This window comes from Ceratotherium simum, chromosome 17, assembly GCF_057802395.1.
Source record: "Ceratotherium simum simum isolate JZ-2026a chromosome 17, ASM5780239v1, whole genome shotgun sequence".
NCBI lineage: Eukaryota > Metazoa > Chordata > Mammalia > Perissodactyla > Rhinocerotidae > Ceratotherium > Ceratotherium simum.
Genome location: NC_141916.1, coordinates 20,471,960 through 20,492,485, shown reverse-complemented (window position 1 = coordinate 20,492,485; position 20,526 = coordinate 20,471,960). Strand labels below are relative to the sequence as shown.

Here is a 20,526-nt window from a genome sequence, read left to right as displayed (position 1 = left end):
CTTGGTGCATTTGGGACTCCCACAGAGCCAATAGAGAAATCCCCAGAAGTGGCATTCCCAGAGGCATGTAGGTGGACTTTCTGATGAGCACAATCCCTTCAAGGCTGTTTGAAATTCTTGTCTGCCTCTTTCTCAATATCTTCCCCTCCCCCAGTTGCAGAGCTCCCACCCTAGTACTTCAGGCACTGGTAGAGAGAAATGGGTTTATTCATTTGAATCCAGCCTAGCTGGGATAGCTGGGTTCTCTATCACCACCTTCCTCTTTGCCCAAGGGAGAGGTCACCTCTGTCATATAAATAAGCCCCGGCAGCATCTTTTTGTGGGGTGCCAGGAAGTGGGGTACCCACCTCCACTGTGACCAGACTCACATCCACTGCATCCAAACACATGCTCTTCTTTTTTCCTCCAATGGTGGGTTGGATTCTCCCTTTGGGAGGGCTGGACTTCTGCAAGTTCTCTCTCATGGGTAAGTGCCTTCCCAGTTCAGCACTCACCCGATTCTTGCCCAAGAGCAGCAAGAGGCCTATAGGCAGTGTCCCTGGATCCACTGGTTCCACAGCCCATATGGAGGTTTGTCTTTCTCCTATCAGCTACACTGGTGGGTAAGGTTCTTTTGGGTCAGTTGGAGGAAGGCGTAAAGTCTGAAAATCCCCACTAAGATGCTCTTGTGTATGTATGGATATCTAATTCATTGATCAAAAAGGGAGATAAAAAGGAGAAACTTCTTACAATACCATGTTGCTGATGTCACCACAAGTGGGAGCATTTTAAGAGCTTGGACCACATCTCAATGACTTTTATGTTCCAAGTGACTGACACAAAGTCTAAGGCATTAGTAGAAAGCAAAAAATGTTTGCTGAATAGTAACAATATTAAAAGAGAATCGGTGCAATGAGAAAATTCTTCAAGGATAGTAGAACTTTGCTGCCATGTCTTTTCATACTATTTCTAGGGAAAGGCTGCTGTAAATGGACTTGGGAAACCACAGCACCATCACAGAGTTCACCCTCCTTGGACTGTCTGCCAACCCCCACATCTAGGCACTGTTCTTCGTGTTGTTCCTGGATATTCACCTTCTGACAATAGTGGGGAATCTGATGATGCTGCTGGTGATCAAGGCTGATGCTCATCTCCACACACCCATGTACTTCTTCCTGAGTCACCTCTCTTTCCTGGATCTTTGTTTATCTTCAGTCACCGTTCCCAAGATGCTGAAGGACCTCCTATCTGTGATAAAAACCATCTCAGTAAGGGGCTGCCTGGCACAAGGCTTCTTTGTGTTTATCTCTGCTGGGACTGAGGGCTTTCTGCTCTCAGCAATGGCCTATGACCGCTATGCTGCCGTCTGCCACCCTTTGCTCTATGGACAGATGATGAGAAAACAGCTGTGTGTGCAGCTAGTGTGGGGCTCATGGGACTTGGGTTTTTTGAACGCTTTTATCAACATCCTCCTAGCTGCCAACCTGAGCTTCTGTGAGAACCATATCATCAGCCACTACAGCTGTGAGGTGCCCTCTCTCTTCCCTCTGTCCTGCTCTGATGTTTCTACCAACTTCATAGTCTTGCTCTGCTCCAGCCTTCTACATGGGCTTGGAACCTTCTTCCCAATCATCTCATCCTATGCCCACATTGTCTCCACCCTTCTGATCATCAGCTCCACCTCAGGCAGAAGCAAGGCCTTCTCCACTTGCTCCTCCCACATCATTGTGGTGAGCTTCTTCTATGGATCTGCTTTTCTCCGCTATCTCATGCCAACCTCAGGATCCCCCCTGGAATTGATCTTCTCTGTGCAGTACAGCATGGTTACTCCCATGCTGAATCCTCTCATCTACAGCCTGAAGAATAAGGAGGTGAAAGCAGCTGTGAGAAGAACACTGGGAAATTACTTACCATGTTACTGGCAGAATATAGCACACTAGAGAGACATTATGGGAGTTAGCATTAAGAAGATCTTCTTAGGTCTACACAATGTTAGATGTTGAGACATAAGTTAACAGTGTATAAGAAATGAATACAAAGATATTATATGGGTGTTAGCTGAGTACAAATAGAGGGAAAATAGTAGGATACATTATATCTCAATTTAGAAAATATGGAAATGAAAGTGTTGATTCTCACTACTCCTCAAATATTCACTTTGGTCGTCTTATTAGGTGAAAAATTTGAGTCTTAAATCATTATTTGTAATTGCGTTTAGGAAATTCAACGAAAGCCATAACTTCACTAGTAAGTAAAGGTTCTGGACAGTTGAGTAAAATCAGTGTTAGACTTTAGGTCACATGGGAAGAGAATAATGAATTTCTACTGATTTGCCCTTGGATATATGCAAAATGAACTCAAGATGCTGAAGAAAATGAGTTCGTATATTGGGACAGAGACCGACTCAGATAAACCTTCAAAAACCCTGTTATTTCTTACCACGAAATCCTTAAATATGCAAATTTATATAGGCATAAATTTTTAGATACATGAATGAAAGAATGTTATTATCATAAAATAATTAAAAACAAAACACTTTAAATCCATAGAGATTAACAAAGACAGCAAATATTCTAAAAATGTGGACTTAATTATTCCAAACATAGTTCAATTGTGTTCCTTTTGTTCCTTATTTAATTAAGACAAAAAAAATTATGCCAGAACAGTCTAATTTGACTGAAACCTATAGCTCATTGTAAATAATAAATGGAAATTTTGATTTATATAATAGTCATTTTGTACTTAAGATTACAATAAACTTTTTAAACAAATCCTTCACTAAATACTTCAAAATTGGGAGCACTCAACCTGTAACGGAGCCTTATGTAGAAATCTAAATAGGGGGTCGGCCCCACGGCTTAGCGGTTAAGTGCATGGGCTCCACTGCTGGCGGCCCGGGTTCGGATCCCAGGCGTGCACCAACGCGCTGCTTCTCCGGCCATGCTGAGGCCGCGTTCCCACATACAGCAACTAGAAGGATGTGCAACTATGACATACAACTATCCACTGGGGCTTTGGGGACAAAAAGGAGGAAGATTGGCAAAAGATGTTAGCTCAGAGCAGGTCTTCCTCAGCAAAAAGAGGAGGATTAGCATGGATGTTAGCTCAGGGCTGATCTTCCTCCCAAAAAAAAAAAAAAAGAAAAGAAATCTAAATAGAAATAAATTTGAATTAATAGGTTAGGCAATTACAGTGCTTGTTAACTTTTTTGTCTTTTTATATTTTGATCAACAAATCACTTTTACACAGCAAATTCAACTGGATTTGGTTTTGCCTGAGAGTCCTAGAGAAAAGACGTATCCCTTAGAGTGTCAACTGAAAACTATTCCTTTCCTGCTTGGGGAGCCAGGCAAATACCCCTTTGGCCACTCTCCACTTTCAACTCCCACTAGACTCAGAAGAGTGTAGAAGTAATGATTATAGGTCATTTCATCACTCAGTTGTTCCAAAGGCCACACATAAGAGATCCCTATTGATCCTTATAAAATTCGATGTTGAAAATAGTTCTTGAAAACTAAATCCAACTCCAGATTATGACTAGAGAACACAAAAGCTGTTGCCTTTACCGTGCCCTGGGCTGCCACAGGCAAGAAATCAAACCAATCAGCTGCCTAAACGTAGCTGCTCTGTGGACTGGTTAAACCCAAACAATACTATGTGTGACTGAGACATGATTTTAGAAACAAACAAAACTAAAGTGTTTGAGATCCTTTGAAAAAAAGGAATTGTCTTATGCCTATTTAAATTTATTAGTGTAGAATTCAATAAAATATTTCATCATCAATAGGATTTTATAAATTCTACCATGCTAAAAGACATAGAAGCCATTTTCTCCAGGTCATCTTCCTTCTTAGTAGATGAATCTAAATGAAAGTGCTGCAGCCAAATTGGACGGCAAATTGCCTAACTGGAAAGGATACACAGGTAATGTGTGTTTGGGGTGTGGGAAGGATTTTGAGGCTGGGCTTTCCTTTCGCTTACTTTTCTAGAGATTCTGGCCTATTCTGGGATACACATCCATCCTAGTAATGCTCTGCAGGGAAAGCCCAAGGGCCTACATTGAGTCCCAACCACTTTTCCTCCCCCTTGTCATCTCTGCAGTCTTGCAGCTGTACCTATTGCAAGAATTACATGCCCTCCTTTCTGAGTGAAAGCATCCATGGTAACAGCAAAGTAGAGACAGGCTCCACTCTAAAATAATAATAAACTTCTAATTTGTCTTCCAGCTTGGATCATGAGCAGAGGAGGGCAGCTACTGTGAGTGATTTCAATGTGAATTTCTTACACTTCTCTTGATAAAGGCATATAAAGTAATAACAACAGCAGTATTAGCAGCAACAACTTTGATTCTTTGATAACACTTCACTCTATGTGAGAATATAGGTGACTTTTGACTTTAATCTCAAAGAATAACAAGAATAATAATAGATAGTTAGGAGTAGGTGCTTTTGAAGAACTTTGTATATAATCTCTCATTTAATCCTAAAAATTTTCTGTGGTACTATTATTATCTGCATTTGCACATAAGGAGATCAAGGCAAAGAGCTTAATGTGTCTTGTGCTAAGTCCTATAGCTAATTAGTGGTAGACCTGGAATTTGAACCTAGTCTGTTGCAGGAGCCCTCATGTTCAGCCACTGATTTCTGATGCCCACATATTCCCTAGGCATCAGTTTTTCAAAACTACTCATGTTTTACCAATCATAGCTTGATTTTCCTCAGTCCTGAGCCTTTGAATGCATTGTTCATGCAAACTAAATAGCTGTCAGAAGCACATTTCCAAGAGCAACTATACCCTTTCTTAAAAATTTTGTCAAATTCATCCAACATAGTGTCATTATTGACTTGCACTAAATCACAATTTGAGCTCCCATTGCATTATTACAGTTATATTTTGTCTTTCTATCCATGTTCTTCAGGGGCAAAATTAAGAGCCGGGACCATATCTTAAACATCTTTTTATTTTAAGTGGTTGACACAAAACATAGGTCATAATAGAAAGCAAAAATGTTTACTAAATGATAGTGATATGAAAATAGAATCAATGCAATGAAAAACTTCCTTGGAAAACATAGACCTTTGGCTGCCGTGTCTTTTTATATTATTTCCAGGGAAAGGCCTTTGTAAATGTCCTTGGGGAACGACAACACCATCACCAAATTTATTCTCATTGGACTATCTGAAAATCCCCACGTCAAGGCTCTGCTCTTTGCGCTGTTCCTGGAGATTTACCTCTTGACCATCATGTGAAACCTGATGCTGCTGCTGGTGATCAGGGCTGAATCTCACCTCCACACACCCATGTACTTCTTTCTGAGTCACCTCTCTTTTGTTGATCTCTGCTTCTCGTCAGTCACTGTGCCCAAGATGTTGGAGAATCTTCTGTCACAAAGGAAAACAATATCAGTAGAGGGCTGCCTGGTTCAGGCCTTCTTTGTGTGTGTTGCTGCAGGGACTGAAGCCTGTCTGCTCTCAATGATGGCCTATGACCGCTATGTCGCCATCTGCCACCCATTGCTCTATGGACAGATCATGATTAAACACCTGTATATGCAGCTTGTGTGGGACTCATGGGGACTGGGCTTTCTGGACGCACTCATCAACATCTTCCTAGCTATGAACATGGTCTTCTGCAAGGCCAAGATCATCCCCCACTACGGCTGTGAAATGCCCTCTCTCCTCCCTCTGTCCTGCTCTGATATCTCCAGGAACCTCATTGTCTTGCTCTGCTCCACTCTTCTGCATGGACTGGGAACCCTCCTTCTGGTCTTTTTATCCTATGCCGGCATTATCGCCACCATCCTGAGCATCAGATCGACCTCAGGCAGAAGCAAGACCTTCTCCACATGCTCCTCCCACCTCACTGCAGTGACACTGTACTACGGCTCAGGGTTCTTCTGCTATCTCATGCCAAATTCAGGTTCCCTCATGGAGTTAATCTTCTCTGTGCAATATACTGTAGTCACTCCTATGCTGAATCCTCTCATTTACAGTCTGAAGAACAAGGAGATGAAGGCAGCTCTGAAAAGAACTTTGGAAAAGTATTTACAGCATATCAGGTACTGAAATCAAAACAGAGGATTGAAAAGATCTGCATACAAAAGGACATTAGGTGAGTTTAGTAGTAAGGAGTAGTCTTGACTATTTACAATGTCAAATGTTGCAACCTAAATTAGAAGTTCATGAGAGAACGTCATCAAGTTATTACAGGAAGGATGGTTCACTTTAATTCCTTTTAAAGGCAAAGGAAATTATTAAATAATAAGAATCTAGAGAGTTTCACTATGAACATATTGATTCATTTTTCTCCTTCTAAAACATTTGCCTCAGGCTTCGCATTCAGTAAAATCATTAGTTTTGAAGGTGAGTACCTGGGGGTGGCTGTAGATATTCAATAAGAACATGATTGCCTTTTGACCTTGTTACCAACACAGACATAGATGAATCTTGTCAATTTGTTGTTTTCTTGTTTAAATTGAGGAGTGACTTGGGTCTGGAGGATTTGTGAGTTTGTTTTGCAGAAGAAAGAGAATGCCGTCTGGGAGACTACGATCACCAGATGGCCGGCCCCCAGCAGACGTTGCTGATCGCCTAGAGGCTTATCCAGAGTGACCCCTTTGTTTCTCCGAAGCTCTTCCTGCCAAGTCCCTTAGCTCTATAAAACCTCCTGCTTTTTGCTCTGGTTAGGGCAGATTTGAGTGAACCCATGCTCCCACCTTCTCATCTTGGTCAACTCGAATGGACCCTTTCTCCATCTCCAAGCACCGACGTCTCAGTTGTTTGGCTTGCTGCACATAGGGTACAAAAACTTGAGATTAAGAGGTTTGGTATCAATTTCATGAATCTATTATTATTTTTAATCAACTTTGGGGAATACACTAAAAGTCATGCATTTGATAAGAATGTAGGGTCCGGGATCTGTAAGAGAGAATAGTCATAGAGAAGGGTAGATAGGGAGAAAGACAAAGAATTTCAACTGGGTGGCCATAGAGACAGGCATTAAAAACTAAAAATTCTGCAGAGAGACAATGAACATATCGAGGGAGAGCTCAGACTTAGATAAAATTTCCAGCAACTTTTCTGTATGCGCCATGTGGTGTCCAGATCTCCAGTGTGAGAGGCTGCGGGGAGGTTCTGTGGCTCTAGAAACTTCATTTCTCACATAGTCTTCTTGCAGATTTATAATTTCTCCAATTAGCTGATCTCATCAGTGTTCTTTTCTTTATAGAGTGCAGGCTATGTGCCCTAGACAAATAATCTGGTTTTGAGCTCATCACAAGTGAATCCTGAAACCATCTTTGTCTTTCATCTTTTGGCTGTCAAACAACTGGTCGCTGTTTAGGGGCTGGTGGTTTCCTGGTTTTAAGGGACTGCATCATGCACGCATAATTCATTTTTACCTATACAACATAAATCCATTTCACATTGCTTCTGAGTTGTTTAATCTATATTTTACAGTTGTCTAATTCATTGTAATTCAGTGAAAAGGGGTAAAAACTAAGTACAAATTATTGAATTTACTTAATATTTAACTTTTACTTTTCTCAACCTTCTCTCTTAAACTCACTTTGTTCCAATTGTCAGTTACAAAAGGTTTTCATCCTCATCTGGTCACTGATAAGTCACAGTTGAAGCCTTTTCTCAATTGATACTCTAGAAAACTCTAAATGCATTTTCCCCCTCCACAGACAACAGGATATTTTTTTGTTTCTTTGATCTAAGGTGAAACACCAGCTAACCCTCTAAGGTCAAGCTTCCTGTGGTGAAGGGGAGCACAAGGAACTACACCCTGGGATGAAGGTCAGTGAGCAGATACCACCAGATGACAGCGACTAAGAGGAAGATACCAACAGACTTAGTCTAATTCCCTTTAGTATAAGTCAAAGACATGAAATCATAACTGTGTGAAAACTTCCCTACAAATCTAGAGGCTCAGCAGTGTTCTCCTTGTTGGAGGAGCAACACCCTTGAACTTCAGTGCCCACAATGTTACCCCACTGCTTACTATAGTGGCTGATCAGTGAAAAGCCTTAGAGAAGACCTTAAAGAAGCTCTTCTTAACCATTATCCCAAGGGTTTTGATGCCCTTCTGGCCTCCAGAAATTCAGCGAGACCCTGCCTGCATATTGGCCTTCCCAAGAAGTTTAAGTAACTGGTAACAATCCTAGCATACACCTGAGTGCTTATTATTGAGAGGTTGAATATATGGGAAAATTCTCAGTATTAATTTCCCAGGAATATCATTCCCTTAGCAGGCCTGAAGGTTCTTCCTGTAAGACAGGTGACAAAAAAGACAGCAAATATGCCAGCGAGAGAGTCTTGCAAGGTGACAGTTCATGCTAAGTTTTTCAATTTTACCTTAGTTTCATTGTGTTCTTTGCTTTTTTACTATTAAAACTCTTGCAATCTATTCTATTTCTTTTATCATTTTATCTTATAAAAAATATTGCCTTTATGAAAAACACGTAGGTACAGTTAAAGAATGATTTTGAAATGAATGCCCATGTGCCAACTACTCAGTTTAAGAAATTATTCATTTTACCACCCCTCCCCCCTCCCCGAAACTGAGCACTACTCTGAATTTGTTAATTATTCCCTTGGTTTTTTTATATAATTTAGTTTTGCCTCTTTCTGAAATTTAAATAAATAAAATTATAAAATATGTATTGTTGTGACTTTCTTCTTTTCACCCGTAGGAAGTTATTACCCTTCAGAGGCTCTGGTTTTGGCAGTCAGCTGTGATGTGCCTAAAATCACTAACATAGGCTGCTGCTTGACTCACTAAGGGATTCTATACCCTTTGGCCTAATATAGAAGTTTTCAGATTTGGGTGCCTAACCAGCAGCTTTGGAACCTTTCTCAGGTTAGAGATTTAGAGACCAAATGCACCTTCTGACAAGGCTACACTGGAGTGAAGAAGAACTTAAATGATGACCTGGATAATTCAGATGGTAAATTCCAACAGCTTGGAAATTTTCAGATTCTTAGAAGAATTAACTTAATTCATTATTTTATTTTGATATTGTAGCATCTGAATTCAACAGAATTTGAGAAGCCCAGAGATTAAAATAGTTCCTTAATATCAACCAGCTGGTTGTTCTTCTCTGTTCCTGATTACACTTTATTTGGATTTGACTCCTGAGGCTGAAGATTGCCATTCTGGTTAGAATGCAGATGTTACTGGACCTATGAAGGAAGAAGAGGATAGGACATTGGATGGCTATTTAATGGGAATTGTATGGGAAGGAAGGAAGAACTGAGAAATTGCCTGGCTTAGCAGAATTGGAACTTGTTATTTTGAGTCCAAAGATTCAGAGTTTGTGTTATAAGCCAAAGCTGGTACTACAGACAGGCCTTAAAGTTTCACTAGACAAGTCAATATATTGTTGAGAGGCTCCCTGCCAATGTGAGAGCATGGAGAGGAGCCCAACCTGAGTTGGAGCTACAGAGCAGGGTTAAATCTTGGCATGAAGACATGGGTGTACAAACCTGGATACTGGTGCAGCATAATGTGCTGGTTAAGAGACAAACCCTGGAGTTTTGTTTAAGGCTCTGTCTCTTAGAGCCATGTAACCTTGAGCAGGTTTTTTAAACCTTCTGTGATCCCATAATAATATGATATTTCTATGGGGATTAAATGTGTTAATACTTGAAAAATATTTAGAAGTGACTGACACATACTAAGTACTGTATAGATTTTCTTTACATTTTTTAAATTCCATATCAGTTCAACAAATGCATATAGACCTCTCTGACATATGTGTGCTTTGTGTGGTGTCTTGCACATCAAGAACTCAATAAATAATTTTTGAAATATTCAATACTCAATACAATTCAAATAATGAATTGGTAAAAGAATGACTGGATATCTGGATAAGGGAGGGAGGGAGGAAGGAGGGGAGAAATGTATGATAATTGGCCTGGGTAGTTTCTTGATGGCACTGATAACTTTTCCAACTCACATGTCTGAAGTTCACTGAGTAACATGAAATAAAATCATCTGGTGTCAAACCACCAGTCCAAGAATCAGAGGATAAGCCTGATACATCTCAGGTTTAGGAATGACATTGAATTGGGGAAGAAATGCCTGTGGGTCAGAGGAGAACCAGCCCAGGGAGAAGCAAGCATCCTGAGGCAGAGATGCACGGCCAGAGAGGATGAATGAGTAATTTGTTACCAACTGCTACTTGGTAATGCATTCAGTAAATTTCTTACAAACTGAAATTCAAAGCATTATATAGGCAACAACATACATAATTTACCATGTAAATTACCTATTACAAGAAGAAAAGTATAGAAAGAATAAGACCTAGTATGAGGAAAAGAAAAAAGAGACCAAGGACATGAGTAAAAAGATATGAGTGAAGGGGAATGGTTCAATCTAGGTCAAAAGAGTGAAAGAAGGAGGATAAACAGAAAGTACAAAAAAAGATATTAAAAATTAACCCAAATACTACCATATTCGTAATAGATATAAATGGCTTAATTCCATAGTTAAAAGACAAAAATTATTACACTGTAGAAAAAAATATGCATATTGTTTACAGGAGATAGTTCTAAAACTTAAGAACAAAGAAAGATTGAAAATCAAAGGATGGAAAAAGACATGAGACAAATATGGACCAAATTATTATATCAATATCAGAAAAAAACAAATATTATGGCAAAAATAACTTTACAAGAAATAAAGTATGTTACCTATAATGGTAAAAGTTCAGGTCATTGGTTTGAAAATGTAATTTTAAAGAGGGTTAAAATCTGCAGGAAGAAAGGAATTAAAACTGTAACCTAAGGACATTGGGGAAAACCCACTGTAACGGGGGGAGAGGAAAAGAAAAAAAGTTCTATTTATGGGAAAAAGGCAAGGATATGTGCCAGGCAGTCAGAAAAAAAACATATATTATCTACAGAGGTTGAAAGATAAGAATTTCAGAAGACTTCTTGTCAAAAACCATGTGAGTAATGAGAAAATGGAATGAAAATTTTAAAATGCTAAAAGAAATTATCAATCGAGAATTCTCTACCCAGCAAAAACAACCTTTAAGAATAAAAAGTAAACAAAGACTTTCTTAGCAAACAAAACAGGAGAGAATTCATTGCCATCAAACCTACTCTATAAAAAATGTTCAAGGAAGTCTTTCAGGAAAAGAAATATGATGTAAATTAGAAACTTGGATCTACACAAAGAAACAGAGTGTAAAAATGGAATAAAAGAAGGCAAAATATAATCTTTTTAAATGTTTAACTTCTCTAACATGTGATTGACTGTTTAAAGCAATATTAGTAACAATGTATTGTGTGTTTATAGTAGATGTTAAGGTGAAATGTATGACAACAATGGCGAAAGGATAGGAAGGAAGAATTATGAATAAACTGTGAGTAGGTCCTTACGTTACACATGAAGGGGGAAAATATTTTTGAAGATAGATTCAGATTATTTAAAAATTCTACACGGTTAAATTCTAGGGTAACCACTTTAAAAAAAGTTTTTAAAAGAGTTGTAAATAATAAGTTAATAAAGGAGATAAGATGGATTCTTAAAAATACACAATTACACCAAGAGAAGCCAGAAAAAGAAGAAAAAAAAGAAACAGAACAAATAGAAAACAGTTAAGAAGGTGGTAGATTTTAATCGACCTATACTAAAACTCATTTTAAATATAAATCATCTAAAGACATAAATTAAAGCACAGATATTGTCAGATTTCACTAAAAAGCAAGCCCTAACTATAGAAACCAATTTCAAATATATGACACACAAATAGGTGGGAAAAAAAGTGATGGAGAAAAATATACCACGAAAGACCAACTAAAAGAAACCCAGAGTCACTATATTACATTCAGAAATAACTTATTCAAGACAATTTAAGAGAGTTCCTTTAGAGACTGTACTGTCTGGAGGCAAACAAATACACGTAGAGACAGATAAACACAGAGATTTTCAAAATTTTAGCCAGGTCTCAGGTACAAAACTCAAAAGAATAGTTAGATCCAAACTATTTTTCTAGCAAGTGGATCTGCTCAAATAGCCAAAAATATTTACTAAAGATTCTTTCTTGTTGTAAGGCTCCTCTTTACAGCTGCTTTTGAAATCTTTTTGTCTTTTAGAAGTTTCTGTATGTTAATCAAAGACTGGATCCCATCGTGGGAGGTTTTGAATCCTCTCTTTTAAGAGTATCCCCTTAAGATGGCCTCCTCTGAAACAGAGGTTCTCCAGAATAGTCATTACAATTCCAAATTATTTCAAAAGTTTATTCATTTTCACTTGCTTAATTTTAATCCAGGGATTTTGGAGGAGTGGAAATAGGGGAGTTCAGCAGGAGAGGAGAGAGGAGCAGCAGCTTCTGCTTCTGCTACTGGCATATTTATTTATTTAATCTTTTTTTAAAGAGGCAGTACAGTATTCCTGATTTCATTTAGAAGCCTCAAAAGATTAAAATAGGCTTCCCATTGGTTGTTTAATTTTGTAGCTGGCTTTTTCCAATTGCATAAGCAAATATACCAGTTTGAGTAAACTGAAATTGCCCCATTTTGGCCATTTTAAAATGAGATCTCCTTTAGCATGTTTAATTAACATTGTCTGAAGGGTGGATTTATATGCTCTTACAATATCAGGCAGGGGAAATGTTCCTTTTCCCCACTGAGACACAATGTCTATCCCATAATATAATCTATAATACAATCAGACAAAAGAGACGTAATCATTTTACATAAAGCCCATTTAAATATACCAACTTTTACAAAACTTCATCTTTTATCAACTCTTATACCTCTAATTGCAACTTCTATCAGGATTCCATTAACAAGTTTCAGTATTACAATACTGTGTAGGGGAAGCATTCCCAGCCAGACATAATATTTATTTCCAAAAAGGTATCAGGCAAAATTGACATAATCTCTTCATATAATATTAGCTTAAACAGTTTAATTTTTATAATCATATTAACCTGAGCAGCCTAACTGTTGCCGCAAACGATTGTTGGTCAGGTTTCTCATTGTGATTTCTGCCTTCTGGCTTTTTAAATTTTTCAAGTTAGGGTGAATAGAACAGGCTTGTCTGAGGTCCTTTAATGTTGGGAGGCCAATAGGGGGTCCCTTTTAGCTCATCCAACCTTAGGCAGTGTTTTATTAAAACCTTTGTTTTGATTTCATTTATGACTGTTCCATTTATCCCATTTTCTTTTTAATAACTAAAGATTTCCATCCTGCTGAGATGAGTCCTGTGATTCCTCCCTTTCTGATTTTTCTTTGTTTTTCTCCCTTTAATATTTGTCTGATTTAATCCACCGTCTTATTTACCTTATTATTATTTTTAACTCCTCTAAAAATTTCCACCTTGTTGAGAAGAGTCCCTTTGTTTTTTCTCCTAGCTTCCCTTCACTCCTCAGTTAGCTCAATGCCTTCATTAGCATCTGTAAGACCATGAAAGGAAGCCAAAACCCCGAGTTTTAGTTTTTTAAGACTAGTTATTGCATTTCCTTTTCATAAGCACCAATAAAACAGCTGTTTACGATGAGAGCTCTCTAAAACTTTTCCAATTTAAGGATCCACTGTTCGGCGATTTTTTCTCCAGAGTCTAAACACTATTGTGGCCGTGTGGTGTTACAAAAGAAAATCATCCCTTTTTAGACATTGGCTTATAACTATAATCAGACCATCTACTCAGATCAGCCCCAATGAGCTCCACTTGGGGACAGATGGCACATTCCCCATTCCCATACACAAAGATGGACAGACACACAGATCTAGACACAGAAAAACCAGACACCAGTGAACCAGTTCCCAGATTTAGGTAGAAAGTCCTACAACTGTTCCCACTCCGAATGCACATCCAGATGGCCCCTCCAGGAACAGAAGAGACCCCAGATGGAGGGGAAGAAAGTTCATGGGCATCCCCAAGGCTACTTACCCAATTGCAGATTAAGTCCCTCGACTCAGCAGAAGCAAAAACAAACAAACAAATAACTAAACAATTCTAGAGACTGTTTCCTTGCCATAGAAAATGCGCCTAGGGTCAGCGGTGCCAGGTCAGACGGAAAGTACTGGGAACAGTCCCTAGGGCAAATCACCTAGGCAGCTGCTGGCTCTTTGCCTGTGGCTCCTGGCTGGCTCACCAAATTGTTACCCGACACATACACAGGTTCTTTACCCGCCACACAAGAGGGGCCAAATAAAAACACAAAGGCCTGGAATTCATATATGATCTCAGAGATGGGTATAGGGAGTCCACTTGTGAGTGAAGAAATTTTCTTCCACTCATAAGAGTAGTGCTGGGAGAAGGCTTTGCTTGATTTAGAGAAATAAAGGAATATGACATTTCTTGCTGCTATGAATAACGGACAAAGAATCGTTACAACTACATAAATACTATACTAAGTGAATGTGACAATGAATATCTTTCTCACTGGGTGAATGCAAGTTACTAAAAGAGGCTGGAGCCCTGTCTCAATACCACAACACCCAGAGTCTCCTGGATAAATATTCACTAGTTGCTTAGTATTTGAAGTTTATGAAACAAGTGTGGTCTCAAGTCATAATGGATATGAGCTCCAAACCAGATTACTTCTTTAGGGGATGTAGTAAGTTACCTTCCATTCTATATTACAATGTTGCAAGACACTGCTGTCATTATAAGATGAAATGAAGTTATGTAAAAGTAACTGGGAAACGAAAATTTCTGATCAAAAAATAAGGACTACATGAAAAATTGAAGCTGCTACAGCTATGTAACCTCCCTATATACCAGCATTCAGGAGATTTGGCTACCAATGCAGAATTAATGGTACCAAGAAAAGAAAGTGAGTGATGTAAGTTGTTCAAATATATTTTAAATCACTAGTTTGCACAATAAAGAGATAATTTCAAAGAAAACAAACACAAAAGTTAAGAGAAAGGGACAAAAGAGACATGAAAAAATGTTTGCAACCAATATAGATGTAATGATTAATATTCTTTTATAGAGAGAACTCTTACGAGAAACTCACTAAATCCTTATTAGCTCAATAGATGGAGAATATGTCAAACTATTTTCATAAATAGTATAATTAGGACATAATGGGTTCAAATTGTAATTGATAAGAAAATGCAGAAAAAATTCAACTTCACTAGTAAATGAGTAAAAAATAAATCTGCAATGATATAGTTGACTGTCATGGTACTGCAATTTGCATAAACAAGTTAAATCTAATTTAGTGACTACAGATGGGGTGCAAAAGGCAATTTCATAGTTTGCTATTTCAGTGTAATTTATTACCATCCTCATTGCAAGTCACTTTGGCTGAGATGTCTTCTCATACTCTTTGACGTAGTGATTCTCATCTGGAAGATATACAAAACACAGAAAAGGCTAAAATGTCTAAAATTATATTACTTATAATAGTGAATTTCTTAAGGTTATCTTTTTATCAAAGTAATAAGTGAAAAGCTGCATAAAGTACATAATATCAATGACTAAGAAAAAGTCTTTAAAACAACAAGAAAAAAAGGGAAGATATTCCCCAAAGGATCAGAATGACAAGTGGATTCTGAACAGCAATAATGAAAGACTACCAAGGAAAAATACTTCAAAATGTGGAAAGAAAACAAGTGTTCACCTAAAATTATGTATCCATCAAAAAAAATCTTTTATGAATGAGAAATAAAGATATTCACAAATAAACAAAAACTGAAAAAGTTTACAGTTTAGTGATGTGTTCTAAAAGACATCTGATGAATGTACTTGAGAAAGAAGGAAAATAATCCCAAAGATGTTTAAGTTGCAAGAAAAAATGGTAAACACATAAATGGTTAAATATGGGTAAAACCAAACTGAAACTAATATGATAATTTACTGTTAATTTTGTCAGATGAAAAACACTTGTGAAATATTTGGTGACTATCGTTTGGGATGGAGAAGAAACTCACAAAGATGCATTTTGTTAGCAATAGTTTAGTTTTTAGGCTAAGTGGTGGGGGCACGGAGTGTTTAAACTATTATTAAACAGAAACAAACAAATATGCAAACAAAAAGTAAAATGAATCAAAATAAAATAAAAGACATACATGTGTGGACCAATATAATATATTATGAATGAAGGATTATGGTTATAATTCTGTGACATGTGGTCCTAAATGGGAGAAAAAAAGAAAAAAGGAAGGAAAGATGGAAGGAAGGAAGAAACAAACAAATGAACAAAGGAAGAAAGGAAGGAAGGAAGGCAGAAATTCTGACTTTATATTGTCTTTGGAACAATTGCGTGATTAATAAAGTAGGTCAATATTAGAAACATTTAAAAGTAGGAGAGTTATTAAATATACAATGTCTATGTGCTTAGTGGAATATAATAGAACTTGCAAATTATGTTTTGAAACATGGAAAAGTATTTATTCATAATAAATTAAAATGTTGGATACAATATTTCATATAAATATGGTTATAATTATGGTTAAAAATGCATACCAAAGATCTTTCCACAACAAAATTTGGAGAAAAATGGAACTAAATGTTAGTCATTTTCATTGAGAACCAGAATCTTTTTCGTATTTTTCAAAATCTCTAAATTGAAAACTTTTGTCAATCAGGCAAAAGATGTCTGTTACTTTGTGCTGTACAGAAATCAATAATGTTTCAAAATTTTTCTCCAGAACAAGATCTCTGAAGGATAAGGAGTCACCAGTAAAACTCAGAGGGGGTAACAAGCAGGGATGTTATTCTCCCCTACAATGAATGGAATTCTCCACCATTTGCCGCATACCAGATAACACTTCACAGAGCTTGTGGAAGACTTCTGGCAGCCTGGACTTCATCCCTACAAGCTGACTTCCTCTCTCAGACCCCTTCAGTTGCATCCACTTTCTCTCTAACGCCCTCTTCAGTCCAAGCTCATCTTAAACCCACCTTCCACTCCTCCATGAGTCTCAAGCCCATGTCTTTCTTCCTTTGGAGACCCTGGCTTTTTACTTCATAGCAAAGCTTTACCCCTAATTTCATACCCACAGGAATCCATGTAATAATTCAGGACATAAACAGTTTTCCCAATGCTAAGCATTTTGTTAATGTTTCACAAACAAAGGGAATTATATATCTCTATGTCTGTAACCATATTTCCTAGATTAAAATAGCTATTTGATGCATTTCTTTCCGCCTCTGAGAAAGATAAAATATGAACTAAACCAGGCAAATACTTTGCTGCTAGTTTTTGGTGTATTTCCAAGAAAGGAGGCTTTTCAAGATAGTTTGTCATGTCTGACATTATGAGCAAAGGAAAATTTTCCTTAATGTCTATTATTCAGGTATCTTGCTGTAATTCTGCCCTGTTTCCCAATCATCCTCTGCCTGTTCTTTGCTACCTGAGATACTGTAAACTTTTCTGCAGCATGTTTCTTAGAGCTGTTTTTACTTCCTTGTTCTTCAGGCTGTAGACAACGGGATTCACTAGGGGAGTGATCACACTGTACTGCATGGAAAAAACCAACTCCCACAGGGAACCTGAGGTTGGCATGAGATAGCAAAGAAAACCTGAGCCATAAAATAAGGTCACTGCAGTGAGGTGGGAGGAGCAGGTGGAGAAGGCCTTGTTTCTGCCTGAGGTGGAGCTGATGCTCAGGGTGGTGGAGACAATGTGGGCATAAGAGAAGAAAATCGGGAGAAAGGTCCCAATGGCATGCAGGAGCACAGAGCAGAGCAGGACAGCAAAGTTATTGGAGCTATTGGAACAGGATAGAGGGAATAGAGAAGGTATCTCACAAACGAAGTTGGAGATGACTTGAGTCTCACAGAAGTCCAAATTGCAAGCTAGGAGGGTGTTGATGAAAGCATCGAAAAAGGCCAGGCCCCAAGATCCCAGTGCCAGTCCCACACACAGCTCATTGCTCATCATCTGACCATAGAGTAGAGGGTAGCAGATGGCGGCATAGCGGTCATAGGCCATCACTGCCAGGAGGCAGAGCTCTGTTCCCCCAGAGTCAAGCACAAAGAAGGCCTGGGTCAACCAGTCCTCCACTGAGACAGTTTTCTTCTCAGACAAGATGTTCTCTAGCATCTTGGGCGCAGTGACTGAAGAGTAACAGAGATCCAGGAAGGAGAGGTGACTCAGGAAGAAGTACTTGGGGGTGTGAAGGTGAGAATTGGCCCTGATAACCAGGATCATCAACAGATTCCCTGACAGAGTGAGGAGGTAAATTGCCAGGAAAAGCACAAAGAGTAGGGCCTGGGTGTGATGATCAGCAGGCAGCCCAAGGAGGAGGAACTCAACGATGGTGCTGTGGTTTCCCAAGGCCATTTAAAGCTGATAATGCTTTGGGAAAAAACAGAAAGAGGAATGAAGCATCACTGCCTCCTCTGGCAACTCAGAGTTTCCACTCATTCTATGTACACATACTTTTTTCTTCAACTGCCCGTAATTGCCATAGTTGTCTCATAACTTGCATGGAGTTTCCTGAAGCCCACCCTTTCCTTTGTTGATTTCCTGGTGCACAAGCCCTGAACCTTCTGAACTCTTTGCATTTGTTGCTCTTCCCGTACAAATAACTCTAGAGAAATTCACATAATTTTTCAAATCTGACTCTTGAATAATTTTCTATCTCTTTAAACTGGGCCTTGATTTTGAACCTTCAGGTCAAGAGCTCACTTTCTGCAGAAAGTGTTCTAATCTTCCTTGTTCATCTCAGTTTCAGTCTTGCACCTCCCATTCGAAACTCTGTATTGGTTCATGATTACTCAATTATATACTATTTGTGATATCTTTTTCCTCTTTATTAATATCTTTCATATATTTGGAACATTTAATCCCAGAAACAACTTCGAAAGCTGTCTGTGTTGGGGAGTTGAAATAGGGAGGAAATTGCTAAACCTAGTTTTTAAAGTTAAAAAGTAAAGCTAAAAAATAATAAAGGTAAAATAAAACTGAGTTGCTCATCAAAAGAAACCATTAAAAAAGAGAAAAGACAGCTAGAGCCTGGGAGAAAATATTGAATAAAGCACACATATATGTAACAAATACCTGTGAAGCAATAATAAATATGTCAATGACAATAAATATTACAATAATAAAAATGAAAAGTAATCCAATACAACAGTGGGCAAATAAATAGAACAAAGCCTTCATGAAGGAAAGTATCAGAATGGCCAGTAGGCTGATAAAGAGCTGCACAACATAATTAGTCATCAGGGAAATGTAAAATAAAACCACAATGAGGTACCACTAAACACTCATCAGAATGGCTAAAATTGGCCAGTGTTGGTGAAAAGTGTGGAGCAACTGGAGCTTTTCTTGTGGGAATGTAAGACAGCATAATCACTTTGGAAAGTTGGGCGATTTCTTGCAACTACTAAGAGTAGGGCTGCCCCGGTGGCATAGTGGTTGGGTTCGCAGGCTCTGCTTCATTGGCCCAGGTTTCACAGGTTTAGATCCTAGGTGGGGACCTACGCACTGCTTATCAAGCCAGGCTGTGGCAGACATCCCACATAAAATAGAGGAAGATGGGCACAGATGTTAGCTCAGGGCCAATCTTCCTCAGCAAAGAGAAGATTGGCAACAGATGTTAGCTCAGGGCTAATCTTTCTCACCAAAAAAAAAAAAAAAAAAAAGGAGTAAACCACTTACTCTATGACTCAGCAATTCCACTCTTGGAAAAATGAAAGCATGTTTGACAAAAAGACTTGTACAAAAATGTTCATAGCACCTTTTTTCCCAATTGCCATAACCTGGGGGAAAAAACCCAAATAAACATCAAGGACAATGGATAAACAATGGATAAAAAAAAAGCAGTAGTATATTCCTACAGTGGAATTCTATTCAGCAAGAAATAAACAAACTATTGATACACGCAACAACACAGGTAAATAATAATGAAAACCATTATACATGTACATTCATTACAATACAAAAATTTTAAATGTATATATTTTGAAAAATTTTTAAATTTGAAAAATGTATACACCATTCTAACTGTCATACTGATGAAGATACAGAACATTTCCATCATGCCAGAAAGATCTTGTCACGTTCCTTTTCATCTCCCCATCAGATGAAACTACTATTCTGATTTTGATTACTATGCATTTGTTTTTTTTATTCTGGAAATCCAAAAATATGGAATCATATACACTGTGAAATATAATGACATCTATTATTTCTTTAGTGCCATTTATGTTCTGGATATTGTTAAATATTTAACTTCCCCCGTATTTATTTATCACAACAAAAACTAGGACGGTTGCATTGTCCTGATTTTTACAAATGAGGAAACTGAAGCTAAAATATGTTGTGGAAACTTGCTGGTACTGACAGAGGAAATGAGAGGATAAGCCTTACAGCCATACATAACTGCAATATCTGTGATTGCTGCCTTGGCTATCTGATTCCCATTTTCTTAAGCATATCTACTTCTCTCCACTGTATGTCCTATTTCAGTAATGTATTCTCTGGACTTTTTTGTGCCTTCACGTGGATATCTATCTTAGTTTGGCATTTAATAATGGGTGTTTTTCTTTTCTTCTCTTTTAGTTAAACTGCATGATCCTTGAGGATAGGGATTAAGCTCTATATTACTTTGAATACTCTGAACA

At 38.0% G+C, this 20,526-nt stretch overlaps 2 protein-coding genes and 1 pseudogene across 2 annotated transcripts; 2 read left to right on the top strand and 1 right to left on the bottom strand.

The window, feature by feature from the left end:
• Positions 1-965: 965 nt before the first annotated feature.
• Positions 966-1,919, top strand: LOC101404817 (olfactory receptor 8S1-like; annotated as a pseudogene).
• A 3,174-nt stretch (positions 1,920-5,093) lies between these two features.
• LOC101405075 (olfactory receptor 8S1-like) lies at positions 5,094-6,044 on the top strand. The gene is given in 1 exon segment (XM_014786768.2): positions 5,094-6,044. A coding segment is annotated over 1 exon segment (939 nt). The 5' UTR covers positions 5,094-5,105.
• An 11,258-nt stretch (positions 6,045-17,302) lies between these two features.
• Positions 17,303-18,238, bottom strand: LOC101393805 (olfactory receptor 8S1-like). The gene has a single exon (XM_004428947.2). The coding sequence runs from the start codon at positions 18,236-18,238 to the stop codon at positions 17,303-17,305; it is 936 nt and encodes a 311-aa protein (XP_004429004.2).
• Positions 18,239-20,526: the final 2,288 nt, after the last annotated feature.

What these genes read in the sequence shown, in the direction of transcription:
- LOC101393805 (XM_004428947.2), bottom strand. Translation starts at nt 18,238, where the DNA reads ATGGCCTTGGGAAACCACAGCACCATCGTTGAGTTCCTCCTCCTTGGG.